This window comes from Triticum aestivum, chromosome 5B, assembly GCF_018294505.1.
Source record: "Triticum aestivum cultivar Chinese Spring chromosome 5B, IWGSC CS RefSeq v2.1, whole genome shotgun sequence".
In the NCBI taxonomy this organism is placed as follows: Eukaryota; Viridiplantae; Streptophyta; class Magnoliopsida; order Poales; family Poaceae; genus Triticum; species Triticum aestivum.
In genome coordinates, this window is record NC_057807.1 from 52,716,676 (window position 1) to 52,743,903 (window position 27,228).

At 43.5% G+C, this 27,228-nt stretch overlaps 1 protein-coding gene across 1 annotated transcript; it reads left to right on the top strand.

The window, feature by feature from the left end:
- Positions 1-17,415: 17,415 nt before the first annotated feature.
- On the top strand, positions 17,416-18,985 carry LOC123115638 (outer envelope pore protein 16-2, chloroplastic). Its single transcript, XM_044536753.1, has 6 exons — positions 17,416-17,766; positions 17,883-18,000; positions 18,083-18,114; positions 18,192-18,225; positions 18,312-18,379; positions 18,498-18,985. Exons 1-6 carry the CDS (start codon positions 17,431-17,433, stop codon positions 18,639-18,641), a joined length of 732 nt encoding a protein of 243 aa, XP_044392688.1. The 5' UTR covers positions 17,416-17,430; the 3' UTR covers positions 18,642-18,985.
- The last annotated feature ends 8,243 nt before the right edge of the window (positions 18,986-27,228 follow it).

Sequence of the window (27,228 nt, forward strand, 5' to 3'; positions counted from 1 at the left end):
TGCGAGAGAATTTTTGTCATGGAGCTTCAATCAAAAAAGAAAAAGGAAGACGATCTTTCAGCGGGAGATTTCACGATGGCTGCCGCAAAGTTTCTTTGATTGATTTGTGTCACAGCTGCCTGCGCCTGCCCATGGCCTCTACGCGGCTAGGCCTCATGTGGGTGGCCTGCCTACTCTGCTGCAGCGGACGACGGCCATGGATTGTCATCCTGGACAAGCACTAAAGAATTGGGCGCCGCGTTGTAAGCTCTTTTCTTTTCAATCAGGTCCGTGAGTTGCTCAACCTGTATTAATAAATTACTAACAAATATGACCATGCATTGCAACGGGAGAAACAAGCCCTCGTACACCCCTAGCGAGTTATCTATCTTCCAATTGTCATCTTCATCATCGATGTCGATGATAGTCACTTGCCCACCTATTACAACAAATGTGAATAGTTTGTCCCAAGGTAGTGATATTGGTAATCACACTCACCATGCCGATTTCAGGAACCCCTACCTGCACCAGCTTATTACACTCACCATGCCAATTTCGTGAGCCCCTAGCTGCACCAGCTTGTAATTCCTCTTGCGTTCCAACCGTCACATACATATTTGTGTGGTTCAAAACATATCATGTCATAACATATCAGGCGATCCATTTTTTTATTGAGCGCCCACAATAATAATTATTAATGCAAATTAAATTAAGGTATGAGGTCATCAACTTCTTGACTCAATATAAACCGAATACACTTCACTGTCTCCACCGTCCACCTTCGTCATTTCTAACATGAACTTGGGCATCTTTCCGGCAGAAAACTATTCAACCATAGTTAAAAAAAGCAAATAGGGAGCCGAACTGGTGAGGCTACCTGTTAAGATTCTCACCGGTTGACCTGCCGGTTCATCTGTTTATTATTGTCAAAAAGGGAAATGTTGAAGTTATTAAAAATTACCATAGATCAAATGAGTACACATAATATTGGATTTAATCCATTAAAAAAACAAAGCGTTGGTGGCCTAGATGGTTGTTGGTTGTTTGGCGTTCATCGGCTCAAGGTCCTTTTTTGATGCATCTAATCTAATACACCATACATATGCTCATTCCTCCTACTTTTATTTTTTTCCTTTAGTTCCTTCCCTTCTCGCCTTCATGTAAGGATGGAATTTAAATCCCTCTTTCATCCTTTGCAGTTCGTAACACTCACTTTTGAGGCCGCTATTCCTTGTTTTATTTCCGTTCTTTATTCTTTATTTCCTTCCTTTCCAGCTCATCCTGGGAAATTTATGCCTCCTTTTAATTCCTTTCCTTATGCTCATATCCTAGGACCCACTCCTTGAGGAGGCTTGTTGACTTCGAATTATAGACATATATAAATTGGTGGAATAAGGTGTAAAAAGGCGGGGTGGGATTATTTAACAACCAAACGAATCCTCTTTTTCCATGCAACCATGGTCTTGCCGATTGGAATTGTACTTTCCACTTGGACTTCGATTGTTCGATCTGTCAAATATTTCTATTTAATTTTTTCTCTCCTCCCGGCTTGCCTAGACCGTTGGGTTCTGTTAGGTGGGCTGAGGCCCATACGGGTGATGTGTGGGCTGAGGAGGCGTGATCGACTGTATCCGAGGAGCAGGCCTGCCTCGCTCCAGCCGAATCGATGGAATTGACGTACGCGACCAAACGGACAGTCGTTTTGTTTTTTGTTTTTCTTACGAGTGGCAGTGGGGTAAATATTGTTAGCTTTTAGGACACTTTTAATGACAGTGAGCGAACGGGCAGAAGCAATAGTCACTTTTTATTATTATTATTATTATTATTATTATTAAAATTAGGGAAAGAAGGGAAAGATTTAGCCGGCTCCCTTTACGGCTTAACCCATGATTTAGAAGCCTTTCATCGTGTGCGATTGGTTTTGCTAGCAACTACTAACGTATGCTTTTACATCAGGAACTGAGCAGTTTATAATCCTAAGAGTGTGTACCCTATATATTTTTTAAAGGGGAATATATTAATATCAGGAAGATAGCAGTTACACCCAGCCTCTGCACTCACAAGATGTCGCAAAAACATCCAGGATGCACACAGACAAAGAAAAAATAAAAAGAAAGGAAAATATAAAGGCCCCGTCCTAGTGATCGACTCCTCTCAGCAGCCGCACACAAACCACCGTCAAGTACAACACCCAGAAAACATAAAAGGTCTCCAAAAGAAACGTCTCCAAGAAGGAAACACTTTGCACAAGCGCCGTCGTTGCCGATCCAAGATCTTAGGTTTCACCATGGAGAAGTCCGAGCTCTCAAAACAATACCTTCAGCAAGGCAATTGCCAGGCACAACCAGTGAAGGCTATACCTTAGGTTTTCACCCTGAAAGTCCTGGCTCGGCACCTGAGGAGCACCACCAAAAATGAATTCCTCCAGTGCTGCCACCCCCACTTGACACTGCTGCTCCCGAGACTTATCAAACACCTGACTGACTCCATCGCCTCGAAGGCCCCGTTCGGCTAACTAATCCTCCGATCTCAGCCACCATGACCTTCTCCATAGCTGTTAACATTATAGAAATCGAGAAGCCGACATGTCCCATGGTGACAACAAACAACAGAACTTCGTGCCACGCCCTCATGGAACCTCATAGGCTGTAACGGACGTGCACGACCGAAATCTATCTGATCCAGATATCCTGGGCATGATCTCCAGCCGCAATTCCGGAACATGTCGATGACAAGATCGAGGAGGACAGGTCATACAGTAAGTTGCCGTGAAGCGAGAAGAACGTTAGGACCGCCTCCTTAAACGAGCAAAACCAGCAGGCCCCCACGCCGCCGGTCAGAGCAGCAGAGGAGAGAACGGTTGTAGCGCCTCCGCACGCCCGCACTACTCCCGGAAGAGCAGGACCAGTCGGCCCAGATCGGTCCTCCTCGAAAGGATGAAAATCATCCGATATCGGATCTGCACCTGCGCCGCTAGTGATTCTTGCTGCAGGAGCGGCGCGCTGACCGCCTCCACCTTGCCACTCCGGCTCCAGTCCACAGTCCACAAGACCGCGTCGCCTTGTACCGCTGCCATCGCCCCACCATCACCCGTGGTACGCCGCCGCGATACACTCCCCTGCCCTTCGTCAATTGACGAGAAGGGCGCCGCCACCGCCGACGGCGTCGGCGACGGCGCCAGCCAGGATCAGAGGGAGGGGAAAGGAGGACCGGCGGGATTGGGATGAGCGCCTCCGGAGTCGCTTGGGCGGAAGCGACCCAGGAGGAGTTTTTCCGTCGGGAGGAGTTGGATGCAAATAGATTAGTGAAGTAATTCTGAATATGTGTACCCTATATATGTATATGCCAAAAGTAATGAACCAACATTTAATCTAGGTTAATCATATTTGAAAAATAATCTAACTTGAGCCGCCGCCTGCACTGCAGCGGGGAGGAGGAGGTGTTGTCAGGAAGGGTGGCGGCAAAGGCAGCGAGGTTATCCTGGTAGGTGTCGTTGAGCATGTAGTTGTCTCCGTTGGCGCAGAGCTGCACCCTTACCATTCCCATAAAGTTCCTTTGTATCTCATCCTACATGGAACCTCTTAACTTCAGCCCTTCAACACCACTTTGAGATCCGTACTCTTCAACTAACTTGCAATAAGTGTATTTCTCTTTTTTGTTTCTCTCAAATGAAAGAACATATGGACTTCAAACTTTGCAGATCAAACAAAATTTACGACTTCAATGTGTGAAAAAACTTTCAGATTTTTTGGACCAACATAAATATACAAAATGAGAATTTTTTTGATTAAAAATAAATTTTACATTTTAAATGCATGAGAAAATCTGAAAGTTTTTTCCCACGTAGTAATTAGAATGCTTTGTTGTCCTGCAAAGTTTGAAGTTTATACATTGTTTCGTTTGAGACAAATGTGCCTGCATGGATCTTGATGTCAAAATGGATGGCTAAGATAAAGGGTATCGTGTAGCTCAAGCTACACAAAACCACACTCATCATTCCCATTGCCGACAACGACATCAGAATGAGGAGCAGGATGTCTAACATATTTTTATTTATTTATTTTATTTATTTACTAACAGGAGGTGCTATTGGGGACTCCTAGAGGAAAATAGGTTAGCAGTCATTGCATCTACGCTTCGCATCATGCATAACGTCAATCATGTTGAGATCATGTCAAACGAGTTATTTTGTTTTTCTACTGTAACAGGTTACAACTTTGCTAGAGGAGTAACACCACCTTTACATGTGTCCAGCTCCATTAGCTGGGGGACTTCATTGGATGTTGCCCTCTCTTAAATCTCGCAGTCACGATCACCTTTCATGCATTCTATCATGTTCAACCTCCGACCGTAGCATCCTAGGCTCACCATTCTTCTCCACCAGCATGCCCCATCAGATCGCCACCTAGGAGAGCCCTCCAGGTTCAGGACACCACCGATCACAAGGCCCTTCACTCCATTGCTTGCCCTCCACCTCAAAGAAAATCTTCCTTTGAACTTGGATCAAAGGCCCCAGTTTGTTAGGATAAAACTATCTGATATGTTATATGTTTCCATGTCAAAACATTGCTTATTTTTGTCCCGGTGAGCAAGTAATAGTTGTGGCTTCAACAATTGGAAGTTTTTTGTTCATGTCTTTCCTTGCAAATCACTGGTATGTAGTACTAATATTTTTTTTGTTGTACATGCACATAAGGTCATAAATAGGGATGAAAACAGAGCGAAAACGGACGAAACTGAGTGCTACCACATTTGTTTTCATTATTTTTTTTTTGCAGAAGCGGAAACGAATACAGAAACCCCGGAAATGAATACGAAAACAGATACTACCGGAAATGGACACGGAGCGAATACAAAGCAGACACAGAAACATAAGTGGGTGTTGACCGGAAATTAAAACTCCCTTGAATCATAAAGAAATACACACAAACACAAACAAATTTACTGAATTGTTAATTAACATGGCTATAAAATAATATCATTGTGTTAACAACTTGCGTAGTATTGTAGTAGTACTAGACAATTGCACATAGGGTCAAGCTGAGTACATGTGTGGTAGTAGAAGTTGGGCCTCAAATGATCCATTCCACTTATTGTGTCATTGTGTGTTGTTTGGTGTGGTTGGGCTACAAAGCAACCATAGGTCTATGATCAAACAGAAATACCATATTCATGGAAACAGAAAGTTCCGTTTCCATGCATGTTCCACCGGAAAACACCGTTCCATTTTTGTTTTCGTTTCCGCATAAAAAATTCCATTTCCACTTCCGTTTTGCAAATTTCCATTTCCGTTTCCATATTTTCCCTCCGTTTCCATTTTTCCTTCGGAAAAACGGAAAGTTTCCACTCCATTTTCATCCCTAGTCATAAACTACTCCTTCACTAATAAAACATTGCAATGCTTTTGCCATTGCTTTTGAAAAAATGGTTTTTCCGTAATAGATTTATTGAAAGTTTGATTAATCCGATAAGAATTAGACTTCGTGCTATACTGGCGTTGGACTTGGAGCTAATGGACAGGTAAAGCTATATAAACTACATGCACACTGTTCATTTTTTAATGTGTGATGTCTATGGTTTTCATATGCAGCTGTTTCGTGAATTGTAGGCCTGGGCGTGGTTGATTGGGAGCCAATGGAATGGTTAGTCTTTCTTATTAGGAGTGTCGATTTTGATCGTTTGATTTAGCACACTTACAAGTTTACTTGAGACAGTATTCATGTCGTCTATCTCATATAAAAAGCATGAATGCAAAGAATCCACAACTAATCACGTGTAAGTATATGTCTATCTAGTTTCCCTTGCAGGGAAACAAAATTCTCAACTAATGCCTCGATCGTCTCCTTAGTTGGCATGCCGACGTGGCATAGGATCCTTCTATCAATTGCTTTGTTGCTGCTCATTGCCGTGTATGGAGAGTGTGCTAACATGCAACGAAGTCTCAGTGCAGGTACCAATAATTTGCATGGAGATGTTTTTTTCCAATCTAATACTCTATTTACGTTCCTAAATGATAGCCTTTTTGCGTATGATAGTATGTGTGCCAACGGATATCAATTAAGGATGGAGTGATCAATTGATCTGGGCGTTACATCACTATGTAAACCACGAACCGGCATGCAACCACACACACACATCAAGTATCACACATGCAAATCTTGAAGGTCATGGTTAATTATGTCGGGCAAATGCTAATTAAAATATTAATTTATTATTTCGGTCTTATTCATGGCATTAGTATCACCTTTTAGTCATGTATTTAGCTCATGATGTTCGGCAGTTTTGCATTACCAAAATCGGTACAGTAGATAGAAATGAGTCGGCGATGTATGTTATTTCGTAGTTTTCCTTCCGCTCTTCTAAATATGATTTAATAACAGAAAATCATTTTAGTTTGACATGTGAAATGCAAGATGGCGCAAAAACTCATTCTGTTTGCTATGTTTTACAAGTTTAGGAAACACAAGATATCACAAGTTCGACATGTGAAAAGCATGCCGGCATAAACTCAATGTATGCATAATTTTCATATAATTAATAAGCAAGAAATAGCTACGATGATATGATAAATTTCTATGGAACTAACTTTCGGTTCCACGATGACTTGCACCCATAAAGAAATCATGTGGTGTGTCCTAACAAAAAATAACTTAATAATTATTTCCACACACATATTAGAAAGTCATACGCAATCCTATGATTTATCTTCTTTTTTCATCAGCCTGTTTTTTTGCATCCTCACTTTTCTCTCATTAATTTACTTTTCACAGTTGTATATTTTCCTACAAGAGGGAATTTATCAAGACAAATGTACCCATAATACATACAATGCTATGCGGTTTAATATTCTTACGATGTTCATGTATTAAACCATATAATTTATTGGTAGAAATTATCTTGCGGATGGTATTAGTACATGAATAGTACCTATATGCAAACACACATAGAATGGAAGTGCACACAAATCTATCATCTGAAGAACAAGGTACTCTAATCCTACAAACTTCGTATATAAGCAAACTGTAATGAAAGAAACTGGCCTACATTCAAATTTTTGAGTAATTGGTGATTATTAAATTGTCTAGATATAATATACAGGCATTCAACCCCACATAAGGTGGAAAAAATATGGACTAAAATAGCTTGAAATAACACTGAGACTAAATTTAATATATACGCACTAAAAATGCTACTACATAATATGGGGTCGTGAAATAATAAATGCTCATTTAAATTATATCAATACGAAAATTTATGATTTTATATAATAAGTTGTTCCATGTGGCTTGGACACTAAACAAGATCCAAACGCTACAGAATGTGGAAAACTGCAATATATATTATTTCAAGAAACCAGCCTGTGCGAATGCACGAGTTTACAACTAGTAGAACATAGCCGGCCAAATGTCATAGATCATTTCTGGGCAAATGACATAGAGCATAGCCGACCAAATGCCATAGATCATATCTGGACAAATGAAATATATCATGTCTGGTCAAATGACATAGAGCATATCCGCCCAAATGAATAACACACAAAAGAACCCGGTGATTTGAGCACCACTTGGCCACCAATTGAGGAGTTGTATTAAATGGCTACAATACTTCCTCACGGCCTCTTGGATGGTGTACCATCATTGGCTGAGCGAGTTTATCCCACGATTGCGGATGAGTTCGTTGCAGTAGGGCTCGAAATGCTTGTGCTCATGGAACAAAGAATGAATGGTGGCCCAAACCGTTGTGTCCTTTTACTCTATGCCATGGATCGGGTCGACGCTAGTCGCCAACTACGCATCACACAACAATTAATCATGCCTCATGTCAAAACTTTCTCCTCTACCCTTCTTCTTTGGATTGGTCAGCCAGTCCTCTGGATCAAGATCGTCGTCGTCTTGCTCCGGCTGCCCGATATATGAGTCTGCTTTCTGGGTGTATGTGCCGAACTCGGTGTCAGTTAGGGTGTACTTGCCAGACTCGGTGTACGTTCCCGAATGGACTTGGTCGGCATGTTGGGCGTGCATCCAACTCTGAGCCATCCAGTTGTCCATCATTGTAGTAGCCTCTGCTCTCGTTGGCAATCAACTCGAACAACTGCATGGCTGTATCGTCCGCCTCGTCCGGTTGAGACATACCAGCGAATAGAGAGTGGGTGTCGCTATTATTCGTGCTCAGCGTCTCTGATCGGACAAGCTGAGACGATGACGCGTCTAGGAAGAGTGGCACAACATTGACATCGATGATATATGTCACTTACAAGCCGACGGGTGTTAGGGACTGCTGTTGTGTGGCGTATAAGTAGGGCGACTAATATTGCTCTGCCTAGGGCAGCATTTACTGCTGCGTCGCCCTATGACCCCAGCCTGTCTACAGCATCCCCCGCCATGGCTGCTGCCCTGATCCCCTTTCTTATTGCCAGCCAACACATCCTTTCACTTCACTTTGACGCGGCGGGCTTGCCATGTTGGTGATTTGATCCCCTAGGCCTCTGCCAGGCTGGATCATCTACCTCTGTCGGCTCTCCGATCGGGTCCATGCAATGGCTGATGCGAATAGGGTGAGAATTGTGCTGGAGAGTGGCACTGTTCGAAGTGGAGAGGGTGTGGAAAGCGCGGGCTATGGAAAGAGCGTGGATGTGGCCAAATGTGTGGGCCCCACCATGGTTTTGGGTGGGCCGGTGGTATCGAATTCCTAAGTGGCAGATGTCTGGACTTGCAAAGCCCCTTGGTTTGATTCCGATTTGCGGGATTCCAGACAACATGACCGCTCCGCATACCGATGAGATACCATGTTGGATGACATAATGCATCCGGACGGTTGTGGACGATTTGAGGGTCAGCGTTGGAGATGCCTTTAGTGGAGATTGAATAATCATGACTTGGAATTCAAAGACCACATTCGGGCTTGCTTGAGAAGATTGAACAAAACAACACAAATAGTTTAACAGCTTTGACATCCAGGGGACCACGTGATGGTCACGCTTCTAAAAAACAATGGTATTGAAATTGACCCTCACATATCGCAAAGAGAAAATAATAGACCCACACATCCTATACTGAAGACCTCCACTAATTTTTTATTGAAAAATCTGTGTATTTTGTAGTTGAATTCCGGCTACTAAATAGAATAAAATTAGTAGTATATGTTAGCCTAGGGAAAAACCAATTGTGACAACATGCACGGGGATGCTACTAAAACTAATGAAATTAGTTTATCTTAACCATTTAGTCCCCCGGTAGATAGATTTTTCAAAAAGAAAATATCAATATCGCGAAGATACCAATCACACCCAGTCATTGCACTTATGAGATGTCGCAAAAGACATCTAGGATGCACACAACCAAAGAAAAAAAAAGGAAAAGACAAAGGTCCCGCCACGGTGATCGAGTACCCTCAGCAGTCGCACACAAACCACCACCACATACCAGGCTAGATCATCATTACAGACAAGCAGGATGTACTATATTACCTCAATCCGAGGGCCTAAAACTGGGTATGTTCCTCGTGTGCACCATTCAGATATCTAACATGTTCTTTATCCTCAGATGGATATTGTTGGGAAATTACCATTTTGGGAGCGCCTAGGCGCGACTGCTTTTGTTGCTTCCACTACTTCCATTATAGCCAAAACCTCATTTTCACCACCATGGTCGATGACTTTGCTGCGCTTGAGTTTTCGTTGAATTCGTATATTCCAAGCCCCTCTATGTTGGCATGCTATTTTGGTTTCATATGTGACTATGTTAGATGTTAGTAGTATATTGTATATGATTTGTTATATCAGTAAACCTGTGATGATGTCAATTTGAATGATGCTTAATCAAAAATTGCTTAATAATCTAACAAAGGTCTCAATGACACAAAGGATATAGGGGCATGTTTTTTTAACTGGCCATGATCTTGTACTAGAGGCTAATGCGCGCTTCGCCGCGCCGTTCTTCACTCGTGAAGTTAACTTTTTATATCTATAGATTATTGTGATCAGTTATTATGTTTCGACTTTATATGTGTTGGCTTTGTGTTTTTATTTTTTATTGGTGGTGTTTTTTGTTCGTATATCATGTTGTGCTGTTGTTGGAGTATTTTTTTTTCAAGTGAAGGGAAGAGTTATTTGATGTGTGGTTGCGAAGTATTTAAACATTTTGGCCTTGGTGTCAGCCCGGTGGTGATTGTTTGAGCCTCTTGGGAGTTCTTATTTCACGCTAAACTCATGGAATTGCTACTGTGACGTGCACATGGATCAGCACACGAAGCGTTGTTCACTCAGCTTGGCTCCTTGCTCCTCCCGCTTGTTTAATTTTTTTATTTTAAAAGGTTAGTTAAATTAAATGACGTTTAAGAAACTTAAAAATATAATGACTTTAAAAACCATGAATTTTAGAAACATTCATGAATTTAAAATATGTTCATGGTTACAAAAAATGTTCACAAAATATAAACAAACTTCAAATTTTAAAAATGTTCACAACCTTTCAATGACCGTGAACTTTTAAAATATCCACAAATTTAATAAATATTAACGAATTTGAAGAATTTATAATATGTTTATATTTTTTTGAAGTACACAAATTTAGTAAGTGCTCATGAATTAAAAAATAAAGAAAATAAAAAAATAAAAAAGAAGAACAAATAAAACTAAACTACACACACTTACGTGGCCCTAGTGACCCCCACAACCCTCGAAGCAGGAGAGCTCCTCAATTCGAGGCAAATTTAATCAATATTAACAAATTTGAAGAATTCTAAAATGTCTTTATGGTTTTTAAAGTACACAAATTTCAATAAGTGCTCATGAATTAAAACATGAAAAGAAAAAGAAGAAGAAATAAAACTAAACAACACACACTTACGCGTGGGCCTTAGTGACCCCCACAACCCTCGAAGCACCAGAGCGCTTCAATTCAAGGGAGCTTAGTATCTCATGTTTATATTTTTTGAAGTACACAAATTTTAATAAGTGCTCATGAATTAAAAAAAAAGAAATATAAAATAAAAAAGAAGAACAAATAAAACTAAACTACATGCACTTACGCGTGGGGCCCTAGTGACCCCCACAACCCTCGAAGCAGGAGAGCTCTTCAATTCGAGGCAAATTTACTCAATATTAACAAATTTGAAGAATTCTAAAATGTGTTTATGTTTTTTAAAGTACACAAATTTCAATAAGTGCTCATGAATTAAAACATGAAAAGAAAAAGAAGAAAAAATAAAACTAAACAACACACACTTATGCGTGGGGCCTTAGTGACCGCCACAACCCTCGAAGCACCATAACGCTTCAATTCAAGGGAGCTTAGTATCTCTATAGATTATTGGCTAGAAAAGCATGGTGTTGCACGGGCCACTACACATGCTTGAGCGATACATGAAATGAAGACAGACATTTTCTCTCTCTAGAGGGGTCCATCATTTGACCAAATCCACGATCAACTAGGGGGCTCTATTTCATGGGAGCTTAGTAATTGTAGAGACTAGTGTGCGAAGCTTTCAAACTAATAAATATGTAACGTTCAGAAGCTAAACGGGCATGCAATCGATCGGGCCGACAAATATGGATTTCTGGGTGGTAGTAATGATGGGTAAACCCTAATTGACACCCGCACGCATCAACAAATTGGTGGCAACGCCCGCAGCACAGTGAGATGGGCTGGCCCAATTAAATGGTTTTGTGTGGTTTTTCTTTTTTATTTTGTGGTTTTTTGTTCTGAGTTTTTCTTTGATTTTTTCCTTTTTTCAAAAAAAGTTTCCTTTTTAGAAAACTGTTTGTAAATTTCAAAATATATTCATGTATTCATATATTTTTGTAAAATCCAAATAATGTTAGTGTTTTCAAATATTGTTTGAAATTCCAAAAATATTACTTTTTTAAAGAAGTTGTTCACAAATTAAAAAAAACATGTTTTCAAAATTCTTCTCAATTTCAGGATTCTTTTTATTTTAAAATACATAGTGAAATGATGAACAATTCTTTAATATACGAAGACCTTTTCTCAAGTATACACTAGATATTTTCTTAATATACGTTGAAAATGTTTTTTAATAGACACTGACCATTTTCTAATATATAACGAACTTTTTTTAATATATGATGAACATACTTTTGGTATTAACTTTTTCAAACTCATGCTGAAGAATTATAAAAATTTACATTTGTGATTTTTAATCAGTGAACATTTGTAAAATTCCGAATTTGTGAACATTTCTAAAAAAATTCAAATTTAATACAATTTTTTAATTTTGAATTTAATTTTTTTTAATGCCAAAATATTTTCACATTCGTATTTTTAATTTAAAATATTTTTGAAATCCAGACAATGAATTGCTTAATGATGTTATACAAACTTGGAATGATATTAATTTGAATGAAGCTTAATAAAGAATTGTATAATATCCTCACAAAGGTCTCAATGACACAAAGGATATAGGGGCATCTAGCGTGCGAAGTTTTCAAAGTAATAAATATGTAACGTTCATAAGGTAAACAGGCATGCAATCGACCGGGCCGAGAAATAGGGATTTCTGGGTGGTAGTAATGTGGGGTAAACCCTAGTTGACATCTGCAGGCGTCAAACAACGGAATATCCTATGTGACGCACGTTGCGGCAAACTGTCGAGGAAACGCACAGGTCCAGGCGCGAGCGACGCCATCTGGGCCCGGCCCGTTAGCGGTTAAGTACGGGCGGGTGGTTTCTCCCGGTTTTGGGAACCTTCTAGAAGGTTCCCCGAATCGGTTTTTTTCCTGTTGTTTTTCTGGCTGGTTTTCTTATAGGTTTTTTCTTTTTCATTTATTTTTTCTTCTGTTTATTTCTTTATCTTCGTTTTGGTTTTATCTTTCCTGTTTCTTTCTTCTTTTTTCATTTCTTTCCTTTTTTTGTTTCTTTCTTCAAAAATTCAGAAATTTTAAAAATGTATAGAATTCCAAATTGTTTGCAAATTTGAAAATATGTTCAGCGTATTAAAAAGAATGTTCGTGTTTTCAAAAAAATGTTCAAAATTTTGAAAATATGTTCTTATTTTCAGAAAATGTTCGCTTTTAAAATATCGTTTGGGACTTCCAAAAAATGTTCCAGTTATTCTATATTCCAAAAACTGTTCACAAATTCCAAAATTGTTCATGTTTTCAATTTTTTTAGGAGTTTCAAAAAAGGTTCCAACTTTGAAAATTGTTCCCGTTTTCAATAAATGTTTCGGTTTTCAACATTGTCCATGTTTTTTTTAAATCAAGATTTTTAGAAAATGTTCCATTTTCAAAATTTGTTCCAGAGTTTAAAAAATGTTCATCTTTTCAAATCTTGTTCCGTTTTTTTTGTTCGGGAGTTTAAAATGTTCCCGTTGTCAATAAATGTTTGTGTTTTCAAAATTGTTCGTATTTTCTAAAAAAAACTGAAGAGTTTCATAAAATGTTCCCATTTTCCAAATTTGTTCCCGAGTTCAAAAAATGTTCGTGTTTTCTAATTCTGTCCATGTTTATTATTTTCTTCGGGATTTTAAAATGTTCCCGTTGTCAAAAAATGTTTGTGTTTTCAAAATTGTTCGTGTTTTAGAAAAATAACCCAAGAGTTTCATAAAATGTTCCCATTTTCCAAATTTGTTCCTTAGTTTAAATAAAATGTTTGTGTTTTCAATAATTGTTCACATTTTTATATTTTGTTCGGGAGTTTAATATGTTCCTGTTTTCAAAAAATGTTTGTGCTTTCAAAATTATTCATATTTTTTAAAAAAATCAAGAGTTTTGAAAATGTTACCATTTTCAAAATTTGTTCCGGAGTATAAAAAAATCTTCGTGTATTTAAAAATTGTTCGCGTTTAATATTTTGTTCAGCAGTGTAAAATGTTCCCTTTTTCAAAAAAATGTTAACTTTTTCCAATTTTTCTCGGAATTTCAAGAATACCCGGTTTCAATTTTTTTCGTAGATCCTAAATATGTTTGTACTTTTGAATTTGTTCAAATTTTAAAAAATATTCCTGTTTTGCAAACTTCATTCAAAGTTTTGAAAATATGTTCCCGTTTCTCAAAATTGGTCAATGATTAGAAAATTGTTGATGTTTTTAAGAATAATCAAGATTTTCCAAAAATATTTTATGTTTTAGAAAACTGTTTGAGTTCCTTTTTCTGAAATATTATTTACTATGTTTTAAAAAAGTCGCGTTTCATAATAATATGCACGTTTGCAGAGAAAAGGTTGCGTTTGAACTTTATTTAAAAATCGGATCTTTCGTTGGAGTTCCTTCTTATAGGGTTGCGCTGCTTTTTTATTCAGTAATTGATGCTAGGTCAGGTGGCAATGGACTATCAAGCGTAGCAGGAGGTCTACGGTTCGAACCCACTGCATCGCGTGTAATTGTTTGCGAATTATTCGCCCGCTAACGTATCCACACGCCCCGATGGGCCGGCCCAGTCGGCCGGTCCCTTGTGCGAAGCGCCGACTGTGTGCCGTAATAAGCGGCACATAGGAGCTCCCTCAAACAACTGGTGGCAACGCCCGCAGCGTAGTGAAATGGACCGACCAAATAATAATGGCAGTTTTGTGGGTTTTTTCTCTTTTTTATTTTGTTATTTTTTTGATTCGTTTCCTTTATTGAGAAAGTTTTCTTTTTAGAAAACTGTTTGTAAATTTCAAAATATATTATTATTTTCATTTTTTTAATCCAAATAATGTTAGTGTTTTCAAATATTGTTTGAAATTCCAGAAAATGTTCCTGTTTTAAGAAGTTGTTCACAAATTAAAAAATGTGTTTTCAAAATTCTTCTCACTTTCAGGATTCTTTTTTTTTAAATACATGGTGAACAATTTCTAAATACACGATGATGAACAATTCTTTAATATACGATGACCTTTTCTCGAATATACACTAAATATTTCTTAATATACGTTGAAAATGTTTTTTAATAGACACTGACCATTTTCTAATATATAATGAACTTTTTTATATACTATGTACATACTTTTCCTATTAACTTTTTTAAACTTATGCTGATTTTTTATTTACATTTCTGATTTTTGTAGGGGTTTTTAAATTGATGGATGCGTTTTGAAATTGAAAAAAAAATGAATTCAATAATGTTTTTTAAATCTGTGAACATTTGTAAAAAATCCAAATTTTATACAAATTTGTGAATTTTTAATTTAAAATATTTTGGAAATCCTAAAACAGTTTCAAATTATTCATTTTTTAATTTATAGGTAATTGCCCGTGCGTTGCAAGGGGGGCATATGCCTATTCTAATAGTTCGACACCAAGGCCAATCATGTCTTCTTCTTTTTCTTCTTCTTCTTCACCACTATATTTATTTCTCCGCCTCCCCAATTGAAGCTCACCACCTCAAGATTGTTAAAATTATTTTTATGAACCAAATAAATGCATACTCGTCTTACAGTACAAGGAAATTCTGAATTAAACATTTCTTACAGATTTACAAGGAAATTCTGAATTAAATATTTGTTACAGATTTACAAGTATATATACTGAAATGTTCCCTCTGATCACGAAGCCATCGTACCGGCCAAGTTCCTCCACTTCCGGACTCGCTGTCGATGATGCACAAGTTATCCCTCTGTTCATAGTTCATCCAAAACAATATGGTACGCAGGCTGGGCGCCTTCTCGCTGGATCCACGTGGGCACAAAGGATTTGCCAGGGCCATCACGTCGTAACAAAGCGAGAGAAACCCTTCAAAAAAACAAAGCGAGAGAAAGGGGAGAGGAAAACACGTTCGCATCTACCGTCCTGAGATAACCCCGCAATCTCCTCTCTCTCCTCACACTTCCTCCGTAGCTCGCCTCGCGCCTCCGCCCATCTCTACCTCCTCTCTCACGTCCTTCCTGCCGCCATTCCCTAGTAAACATAATTACGTACATATCATGTTTAGCTTCGTCAAATGACTGCAATAAATAGATTTTCCGAAGAATTGTCCAAGTATGGATTTAACCATGCTACAAAAGAATTAAATTTCTCGCTCAAATACGTCTCAATTAAAAAACACAAAAAAAAAACTTATCTTGTTGCCGAAGATGAAACCTTTTTTCCTATTGATTGCCAACCCAGAGGACTTTCAGACAAACAACGTGAGATTCTTCACAGAAACTCATGAGCTAGTTGCGGCTTAGTTCTACCAGGAGTCTATATGGCACGTTCCCAGATGTAGAAAATACAAAGCATAGTAAAATTTTCTATTATTCATGGTGCAATGACGACACGTTCTAATACAAGTGTTCGGAGGGAGATTGGGAGGAGTCAGGGAGAAGATTTATACTGCATGCAGGAGCTGCACGATTTCCCAGGTCGTGTCTGCATGTGATCTTAGACTGATGGCGAGCTCTCGCCGCATCACTACCTCAGACTGCCATTCACGATTTGATCAAAGACTTGCTAGTTCCTCCACGCAAAGGCACCAACCACAAAAAAGGAACAAAGATAACTCACAGTTCAAAGGAAGCACTCACCAAAACCAGCAGGATCCGACTGAATTCTTCGTAATGGCAGCCTCCACGACCTGTGGAAGAGCTGCGGCGATCTGCTCCAGCGCCAACACCGGCTGCTTCCTTGAGGCCTTCCTCTGCACGCCCTTAATTTACGTGCGGCTGCCTCTAAGATGTTGACGTGCTCGAGCACATGACATACCCGAGACGTTGCTCTTTCAGAGAGAGAGAGAGAGAGAGAGAGAGAGAGAGAGAGAGAGAGAGAGAGAGAGACGATCATGGGGAGAAAAACAGATCGATAGCGGCGGCGAGGAAAGAAGAACGAGCGAGGAAGAGGATATGCTGATCTGGCCCGGGATTGATTACCATACGTGAATTTATTGCGTGATGTGTTACCAAAGATAAGATTGATTACCGCAAGTGAATTGATTCTGTTACCAAAAGATTACTATACGTGAATTTATTGCGTGATGTGTTACCAAAGAAGAGATTGATTACCACAGGGTGAATTGATTGTGTTACCAAAAGGTTTGGTTTTCCGATCAGAAGAAAATTATTGTAAATAAAAAACCGGGGAGGAAACCAGTGGAGCGGGAGGTAATCGGTGGAGAGGTGGGATATCGTAAGGGATGACGAAGGGTGGGACGACGTAATACGGGAGAGGGAACCTTAAGTTTTTTTAAGGTAGTAGAGAAAATATTGTTGAAATCCAAGAACATTTTTAAATTCCTAAACATCTTTTAATGATCCCAGGGTTTTTTGGAAATTTGAAACATTTTTAGGAAAACGTTAGAATAAACAAAATAAAATGTGACACGAAGAAAGCCTCTCGCGAGAATTCGGCTTGCCCACTGACACTCACTTCAGGCGTCGCTGCACAGCACTGGTCGACGCCAAACAGGATGCCTCGTAGTTTGCCTCGGAGGTCCCTTGGTGTGGTGACCCCCTCTGCTCGGCCCAACGTTGTCCTGCCACGCGCCCCTCAACCTCCAAGCGCATGGAGAACCTTCAGGAACACTCTGCCGCCTGCGCCATGGGCGCGCACAGCCCGCCACGAGGAGCGGCACGGACACGTTGCCGCGCGGCACCCCACACGTGTACCCACGCGCGCCTCCCCCGCTCCGTTCATAAAACCGAGGCCCTCGGCTCCACCGCTCGGCACTTCTCTATCGTATCGCCAGTCCAGCACGCAGTCCACAGCAAGCGAGCAAAGAGAAGAGAGAAGACCAGCTGCGAGGAGGAGATGGGCAGCAGGCTTGACGCGCACACGCTCAAGGACGAGGTGGCGAGCATGGACCGCCGCCCGCTCCTCGACCTCGGCCACCCGCTCCTCAACCGCGTCGCCGACAGCTTCATCCGCGCCGCCGGAGTACGCGCCCTTTTTTTGATCTCCACCCACCGTGCACGCGTGCTCTGCTCCATCGTTTCTCTCCTGCTCCGTCGTGCGATAACTGATCTGACTGCTCCGGGCTGGTATGATGGCAGGTCGGAGCGGCGAGGGCGGTGTCGCGGGAGGCCTACTTCGTCGCAGTCGAAGGGATGTGGGGAGACTCGACGGGGCTGGACAGCACCGCCAAGAGGAGCCATTTCTCCAGCGCCAGAGGTGATACCTCTTTCCTGGACAGTACTACCTCTTTTCTCTCTGTTTTCGTTAAGCCCGAGCTGATGAACTCGACTCTCCACAGGGGATGACGGCCAGAAGTCGCTCGACGCAGTGGTAAGCGAGGCTCAAATCATCTGTTTCGACAGCTAGTTCTTCTCCCTCTGACCACTAGCTCGCACCTTGGTTTGCAGGTTAAATCGGCAAGCAAGGAGGCCATCCAGTGGGGTCAGTATTCATTTCAGCGTTAACTAATTATTGTAGCTCAAAAATCATTTTAGCACAGCTTGTAATATGTATTGTTCTTATGGCAGGATTGGCAGCCGGAGTCTACTCTGGGATAACGTACGGTCTGAGAGAGGCAAGAGGACACCATGACTGGGTTGGTTTCTCGATCTCCAGACTAATTTTCTACTTGCTGTTTCAGATCAGCTAGGTTCAGAATTAACTGGCTGCTTAACTAACTTGTGTTTGTTGACCTGATGCTGCTGCTGCTGCAGAAGAACAGCGCGATAGCAGGGGCGATTGCGGGAGCGGCAGTCGCGCTGACCGGGGACAACGGGCACTCCGACCACGTCGTCCATTTCGCCATCACCGGAGCCGCACTGTCGAGCGCGGCGACCATGCTCTCCGGCATATTCTAAGCGGCGGAACGTGGGGCTAGGGCTATGAAATTTGGAGCAACTCTTGAAATGTGGTACTGTATTTCCCTTAATTTCTCCATGTACCTTTGACAGTTTGTGCACTCTGTCCCATCTGCTAGCTAGCCCTGGAACCAAGCAAGTCCGAATTTCGTTAGAATTTCTGCTGTAATGTTTGCTCCTTTTGTTCTATATGTTCTATTCGTGGCACTATGCTCACGAGTTTGAGACCTCGAATCCTCTATGACCACATGGATGTCTAGATGAGGATAAGAGTTGCCGGAGTAATGTTCTGCCGGGAGATGCAATGTTGTGTCTGAGAAGCCTGCATGAGCAAGGGCACACTATGTTGTAGCAGAGTTATGCAATTTTTGTTTCCGGTGGTTAAACCTGAACATGCAGTGCCTCTTCAGGCCCAAAAATCTATCTTCAACGGATAATGTAGAACTAACTAACATGTACATCTCCAAAAACCAAAAACCCATCACAACAGATAATGTAAAACTAATGTAAAACCCATCTCCGATAGATAATGTATAGATGCATAACAGTGTTCAAAAAAAATGTAAAAAAAATGTATAGGTGCATAACCCGATAATGTAGATGCATAAAACATCTTCAAGAGGTCCAAAACCCATCTTCAACAGATAATGTAAAACCCACCTATCTCCAATCTCCAACAGATAATGACGATACATAACCCATCTTCAACAGATAAAACCCAACTGATAATGTAGATGCAAACCTTCTTACATCTTTACATCTCCATGATGGAGGATGCAAACCTTTCTACATCTTTACGGTTCAAAGCTAACAAATAGATCTCATGTTGGCACTCAATGGCTAAGATCTCCATGATGGAGGATATAAAACACAACACCTGGGGATGCAAATATCCATTTACGGGAGATGTAAAATCGGCGGTCGCGTGTCAATTGCAATTGCCTAATTGTGTTCATTTGGCCGCCCGTTGACGGCCATGCCGTCGCCGATGACTGTTGACATCAGATTTTGGCACGGTCAATAACTTATTTAAGATGGGCTTCGAGATGAAATCGGACGGTGATGACCCAAACTTCAAAGATGTTTATATCAACAATACGGAACTCTTTCATGAAGATCACATCTTCATTTAAGGCCATCTTAAATAAGTTATTGACCTTTTTTCATTTGAGGTCGTCTTGGGGCTTAATAGTACTTTAAATATAAGTTATTTGACTAAGGTTTGACGTGAATCCAAGACTTTTCCTTGCACGGGAAGTCCAGCCGCCTTTTATATACCTTAGGGGTGACGGCCGATTGAACAACACACAATCGATCAATTCATCTACCATTTTTTTATCATTTATCTTTTATCTTTTTTCCTTAACCCTAGCTCTTCTTCTTTCTCGTTCTTCGTTCGTTCTTCTTCATTGCAGGGCGGCGAACCTCGAGGCCCTAGGGGCGATCAGGTCGACCTAGGGCAGCCCATAGCCACCGCGCGCCCTGACGGGGTCCTCCCGGTCGTGTTGGGTTTCGGGTCCTGAAAAGCACCTGCCGAATTGCTTGCGTACCGCGCTTCCGTACGGGTCTCCTTCGATGTGAGCTGCGGTGCATCACCCTCGGTGTTGGAGGTACACGGGGACGTGTTCGTGTGCGAACACATTTTTTGGCGACTCCGTTGGGGAAGAAGCTTCGAACGGTCTCCGGACCGTTCTTGCTACGAAGAGATCGTCATCTAGGGTTTGCTGTCTACGAAGATAATATGAATACCCAATCCCTTTATGTAGATACAAATAATTCATATGGTGTTACTAGATCGTTCAATGAGTATACTCTATCGGCCAATCCCAGTTTTTTCAACATGGAACTAACTACGTGCAAGGGCCGATTCAAAGTAATTTATATACTTCAACTTCTGATGATATTAGTAACATGCATCATATGTATCCCAACTCACATGCATCGGCAACCCAGCAAATTCATATGTCGATGAGCAACATGATGAGTTCGATTAATCAATTTGAAACACCCCAAGTTAGAATTTCCAATGCCATACAAGAAAGTGTTTCACCCTTTTATTCATCGGCAGCTAATGTGCAATATAGTAATCCAACCATGCCGATGAATGAGAGAATTAGCCATGCTACTAGTGGCTATTTGACCAGTTACTCTCAACCGTCATATGCTACACCTCATGTTGGTAATTCTTCGGCACCATACACAATTGTAGATGCTCATAATTCGGCTTCACACCTTTTTGGTTATAGCCAAATGAATGTAAATTTTACAGGAACGGTTGTGCCCAATATTGTAGAAGATGAGGTAGTGATGGCTGCATTGAAGAGTTTAGCCCAAAATAAGAGAATTAGTGCTCTTTGCCTTGAACAACATGAAAAGGGGCTATTTCCTGATTATGCCGCAATAAAAGCTAAAGTTTTGCAAGAAGATGAATCTTTGCCAATTGATAAAATTGGCGAGCAAAAATATGGTCTTACAACAATGCATATGCCTTCACCTAGTACTACATCATATTATACACCCCCTACACAATTGCAAAATTTCAGCAACACCCGTGTATCATTGCCGAAAGAATATAAAAGCATTCGGGGGCAATCATATCCGGAGTGGGCTGAAATTGAGAAAAAGCTTAAAGCTAATTTTGCCGCTCGCCGTCAGAAACAAATAGAAAAAAAATTGGCTCAGATAAAAGAAGCATTGTCAATTGGTAGTATCAATGAAAAGAAGGATGATTCGGAACATAAAAGTGCTTCGGTTGAAAAAGCCGAATCAAGTAGTTTATATTCTGAATCCATCAAATTCAATGAGGCAAGCATTATTGAGAAATGGCATGGTAAGCATAGGAAAACAACGGTGCTTGATTTTTCTGAGGTTAATGAAACCTACTTCCTGCCTTATGAGTTCCGTGCCGTAGAAATTGACAAGCTTCAAGGACAAGAACAAGTAGCCGAACAAAGTTCGGTCGACAAAAATCTTCAGTGTAATGATGCACGGAATAAAGAAAAAGATGATAAAAAGGCGTTGGAGAGTCATCCAAAGATGAAGCTAGATATTGTTCAAGTCACACCACCATCATGCTCTCCCAACGTATTTGAAGAGGTATGCATAGCGAGTAATTTACCTATTTTCAGATTTGGTCACAACTTTATTGTTGATGCATCTATTAGAAAAATCCTCATAGGTAATTTTAAAAGACCAATGAAGAAAGGTAATTTACTTGTTAGCGATAAAATTGTTTTAGAACATATCGGTCAACCAATTGTGCCATTTATAAAGACCGATAATGACTTATTATTGCAGCCGAAGCTTTCCCCGTTGCTTTATCTAAAGTTCATATCTATTTGGGTAGCTTTGCTTATTTCGTACTTGGCTTGCACTTGGTCTCAATTGAGACATGTATGTTCTAACTATTTTTATTTCAGAAATTTAAAGCCAAGGTCAAATTTTGTTGAGAAAACTGATGCTAGTATAATATCTTACCCAAAGACATCGGTGATAGAGTACAAAACACAATGCATAGCCGAATGGTGTGATGCAAAATCTGAACCATTCCTTTGCTTAACTCCAAAGCCGTTTTCACAACAAGATCGGCAAGAGAATGAAAAGTTTACCTTCAATTCAAGCATGTGTGATCAAATATTTGATTTGTTGTTGCAAAATAATTATATTAAAATTCTTGATCACCATGTTGAACCATCTATCCAAGGACGAATGTATTGTAAGTTGCATGATTCGTCCAAGCATAATTTTGAGGATTGCAACATGTTTCGTCAAATAGTTAAATCGGCCATTGATAAAGGATGATTGAAATTTCTTGAGACACCCAGAGATGACCAGTCTATTCCGATTGGTCCCGATGGCAGAAAGTTTTTGCATCGGCTGCTTCAAGCCGATTCATTTGAAGAGAAGGTAAAAACTACAGGTGATGGGATCAAGCTTTCAAGTAAAGAAGTTGTTGAAGAGCATAATGAACATAATCTTGAGGGTAAGAATTCCATCGAAGCAACAATGGAGATGCCAAGGACTGGGGGGCAGCAAGCAAATCCAATGATCGATGAAAGCAAACCAAAAGAAAACAAAGGCCAAAATAAGCGCAAGTGCAAGAGATCAAAAATCACCTTCGCTGAACTATTGGATAAATATCAAAAGAAGAGTGAAGAGAAGAATGTTTATCAGCCAAATCATGCAAAGAAATCAAGGTCACCCCCAAGGCGCAAATATGAGGATCGATATTGGCAAAGTGATAATTTTAATGAAACATATTCATATCCTTATTTTGGGCCACCAATGCCAATGTTGTGGATACCTCCCTATGCTCATATAGATACATATTCATCATGGGACAGGTATAATACAAGGGCACATTCTCCATCTTATTTTAGACCATCTCACCAATACTATGCAGCTCCAAGGAGATCAACATTTGAACAATCACGCGTCAAAGACCGTTTCAATCATAAGGAATCGGTCCAGAGCTCAAGAAAGAAGAAAGAGGTGGTAAAGCAAGTTTACCGCGTGAAAAGAGATGGTCGTAAGTGTGCTGCTTCAGATTTGATCTCAAGTAACAAAGAGCCAATTAAAGTGTTGACATTGGCTACAAAAGGCAAAGAAGTGAAGCAATCAATTGATAAAAATCAGAGTGCCAAATCTGAAGAAGAGAAGTGGAGAATGCAAAAGGCCGAAAAGGAATTGCCATTGGTCAAAACAGAATCACAGCCGAGATGCCCACTCGACTTATCATATTGGCAAAAGAAGAAATTACAAAAAATTAGTGCACAAAAACTTGAAGAAAGAAACATGGCATGGGTTCCTAAAGGAAGTACTCAAAATAAGAATTATGTGAAAACATCCATTACACGACGTGCGGCAAAGGTGAAGAAGGAAAAGAGTGAAAACTATGAAGGACGCGAAGGTTTCAACATCTTCGGTCTACACATTATCCATATTCCTCAACTATGCCATTGACGCTTATGCCATAGAATTCGTCATCAGGCATGATTGGTAACCCTCAATGGGCTTATTTTAATTCATGGATGCCATATAATTTCTTACATCATGAAAGGGTATTACCAAGTCACTATACATTCGGTTAGCTACAAGTTTGTTGTTGATCCAAAGGGCCAAAATACTTGATTTGACATTTCGTTTGTTTGTTTCGTCTATATGTGCTTTGAACGAAGTTTACATGGTAATGGTCGATATTTACCTATCGTCCTAAGAGTATGTGTCGGAGTAATTGGCCACGGGTACCCCGAAAACAGCGAGACAATTATTCAAGACATCGGGGCTAGCAAAGCGCCTCAGTCCGACTACCCGGCCGCTCCTACCGACTCCCCGTCCGACTGCCCTGCTCGGCCGGCTGCCGGCTGCCGACTGCGCCAACCAGCCGGCTGTCGACTGCAGCTCGACCCGACACCGACAAGACCCCGACGAGACGACCATACCGCGGACAAGACAACCGTACCGCGATGCCATCATGTACAGTGTCACTTGTCCCTGGACACTATTCATGAAGTGACCTAGAAGACAAGCATGACACCCACACCATGCCCCCATGCCCACTTGTCCATGCCACTACATAGCTTAGGAAGTAAACTAGCTATGCCTATATAAAGGCACACATCCATCCATCCAGGGAATGGACTCCCATGGACTCACGCACACACCCACAAGCAAGCTAGCTAGCAAGAGAGCTAGCTAGCCATCCATCCATCAACTCCCACGGGCAAACATGCCCAAGCACATCCATTCGGCCAAGAGGCAACGACCACCAGGCCGCGTATATATACAAAGCCAGATGCCTATGGCACTGAGCTTAGATACAGCTTCAGGAGCACTCTGTACTAGATATATCAGATACACTCAGACATGCAGCAGTAGGAGTATTATCTCTGTTGAGAGCTCCGAAGCTGGGTAAACCACCGCGTGCTACTCGCATACCCGCTCCCAGACCTATCAGCCGCAGTCTTACCCTCACACTAAGCCCTTGTGGCATCTGTCGACTCGCAAGCCCTCCGTGAGAACACCACGACAGTTGGCGCCCACCATGGTGTGGTACTACTACTATGCTACCACGCTGCTGCTGGTTTCGTAGTCCGGGCGGGACCACTTTCGTCACCACCGCGGCATCACGCCGTCTCTCCGGTAATGCTCGGAGACTCGACACCGACAAGCCCCCGGGCAGCTGCGCGGGTCGGCGCACCCTCGTCGTCGGCCTCGGCCTCTTCGTCACCACCGTTGCAGCGCTGGTAGTCCGTCCGCCGCCTCGCTTCGGTCGGCCTCGTCACTCCGTCCGCTGCCCTCCGCGCCGCGTCTCGCTCCGGCCGGAGCGTGCGGCCGCTCCTCCATACATGGCTCGTGTAGTGTTCAGATACACTGCCCATATGTTAGCCGGATAATCCCCAGAAAAATCCCATACCATAGCCAAACCATTCCCCGTACACTAGCCACGCATTATCCATACAAAAGTCAGATGTTACCCAGACTATGCCCAGACATTGTTCGAGCTTTGAGCAGCAGCAGCGGCCGAGCGCCTACGCCCGCGGCCCTGTGGCTGCTGCTGTGCCACTGCCCGCGGCCTGCTCCGCACGCACGGCCATCCGGCTTGCTCCGCTTCCCGACCGGCTCGTCCGCCTCCCGTGGTCGTCCGTCGCGGTCCCTCGTCGCCGCCAGCTCGCCGGGCTCACGAGCCGGCTCCTCCGCCCCCTGCTGGCTGCCAACAGGCCCCATCAGCACGCGCCCGCGCCGGCTCGCCGACGGCCCATCCAGTGTCGTGCTCTGCCACCTCCGCCCGCGTTGCGACCCCGCACCTGGCTGCATCGCGCGGCCGTCGCCGCTCCTCCGTCTGCGGCCGGCTCACCGCGCCCGACCGCCGCCTGCGTCGCCCCGCGGCCGCCTCTGACTACGTCGGCTGCCCCTTGCGCCGGTTGTGCCCCGGCATCCGCACCACCGCCTCTGCCCGTGTTGCGACCCCGCACCCGGCCGCCTCGCACGGCCGTCGCCGCTCCTCCGTCCGCGGCCGGCTTGCCGCCCCCAGCCGCCTCCCGCCTCGCCCCGTGGCCGCCTACGAGCGCGTCGGCCTCCTTGCGCCGGCTGCACCCCGACGTCCGCACGCGCCGACTCCGTCCGCCCCCTCCTGCTGGCTCCGCCTCCCCGGGTCGCCTGCCCCGCGGTCGAGGACCGGCGCCCCTGCCGCCTCCGGCCATCCGTCTCCCGCGGCCGCCAAGCTCAGCCGGCTGCGCCCCCGCCCGGCTGACTTCGAGCCTCTCCGCCTCCTCTGCGGTACCCGGTTGCCGGCTCCCGCGGCCAACCAGTGACGACGATGACTGCGCCCTCGCGCGCGGGCCCTGCCTGCCGCCACGGCCGAGCCGCCCGATGCCGGCCTCCGCCAGCTCCGATCCCGTGCCGCCGGCTCCGCCCCGTCCTCGGCCGGCCCGCGCCTCCGTCTGGCTTCGCCTACCACGCCGGTCAGGCTCCTCCGGCGCCCCCCGTCGGCTCCGCCCGCTACCCAGCCGCCTGCCGGCTCCCCGTCCCGGCCCGTCTGCCTGCTGGTTTTGGCCTACTGCGCTCGCCGGCTTGGCCCGCGGCCGGCTTCCCCGCAGCCCGGCCGCCGGGTTGCCGACGCGACCCGGCCTCCGCCTTCTGCCGCGCCCCGGTCTGGCTTCCCTGCGACCCGGCCTCCGCCTCCTGCAGCACCCGGCCGCCGGGTCGCCGGCGTATCCGCCCTTGGCCCGGCCGCTCTGCTCCAGCCCTTGTCGGCCCTCGCGCGCCCGTCGGGTCGCCGCCCCGCGTTGGCCGGCTTCCCCACGCCGGCCGGCCGCTGCCGCCTCCCCACGCGAAAGGAGCAGAGAGAAGTGGTGGCTGGCTAGAGAACTGAAAAAGAAAGAAATTGGCCGGTTGCCCGCGGGGCAAAGTTGCTGCCGGTTGGTAAAGAAAAGTCAAGGGCCGGCTGGAAAAAAAAGAAAGAAAGAGCACCGCGTCCGGCTGAGAAAGTGGCCAGGTGCTGAGAAAAAAGAAACGTGCATGTCCGGCTAACAGCAGCCGGCGAACGAAGAGAAAATATAAGGAAAAAGATTGTTGCCGGGTGGAGAAAAGTCAGGCCGGATGCCCACCTGACTGCTCGTGCACAAGAAGCGTCCGGCTGTCAACAGCCGGCAAAAGAGAAGAAGACAAAGTAGTCGCCGGGAGATCCGGCCCGACTGCTCAGCAGTCGGCCCGAATCTCGGGGGCTACACACGCGCCCCCGCGAGAGAGAAGACAAAGTAGTTGCCGGGAGATCCAGCCCGACTGCTCAGCAGTCGGCCCGAATCTCGGGGCCTACACCCAGCGGGTGCACTGAGGCGCCCCCGCGAGAGAGAAGACAAAGTAGTTGCCGGGAGATCCGGCCCGACTGCTCAGCAGTCGGCCCAAATCTCGGGGGCTACACCCAACGGGTGCGCTTGACGCGCCCCTACAAGAGAGAAGACAAAGTAGTCGCCAGGAGATCCGGCCTGACTGCTCAACAGTCGGTCCGAATCTCGGGGGCTACACCCAGCGGGTCCGCTGGCGCGCCCCCGCGAAGATTGCAGACAAGTGAAGAGTTTTGTCTGGC

Bases quoted from the DNA above. Each gene is read 5' to 3' on its own strand.
- LOC123115638 (XM_044536753.1), top strand. From the start codon at position 17,431: ATGGGCGCGCACAGCCCGCCACGAGGAGCGGCACGGACACGTTGCCGC. The intron at 18,226-18,311 runs GTCAGTATTCAT...TTCTTATGGCAG, and splicing joins CAAGGAGGCCATCCAGTGGG to GATTGGCAGCCGGAGTCTAC. The intron at 18,380-18,497 runs GTTGGTTTCTCG...CTGCTGCTGCAG, and splicing joins CAAGAGGACACCATGACTGG to AAGAACAGCGCGATAGCAGG.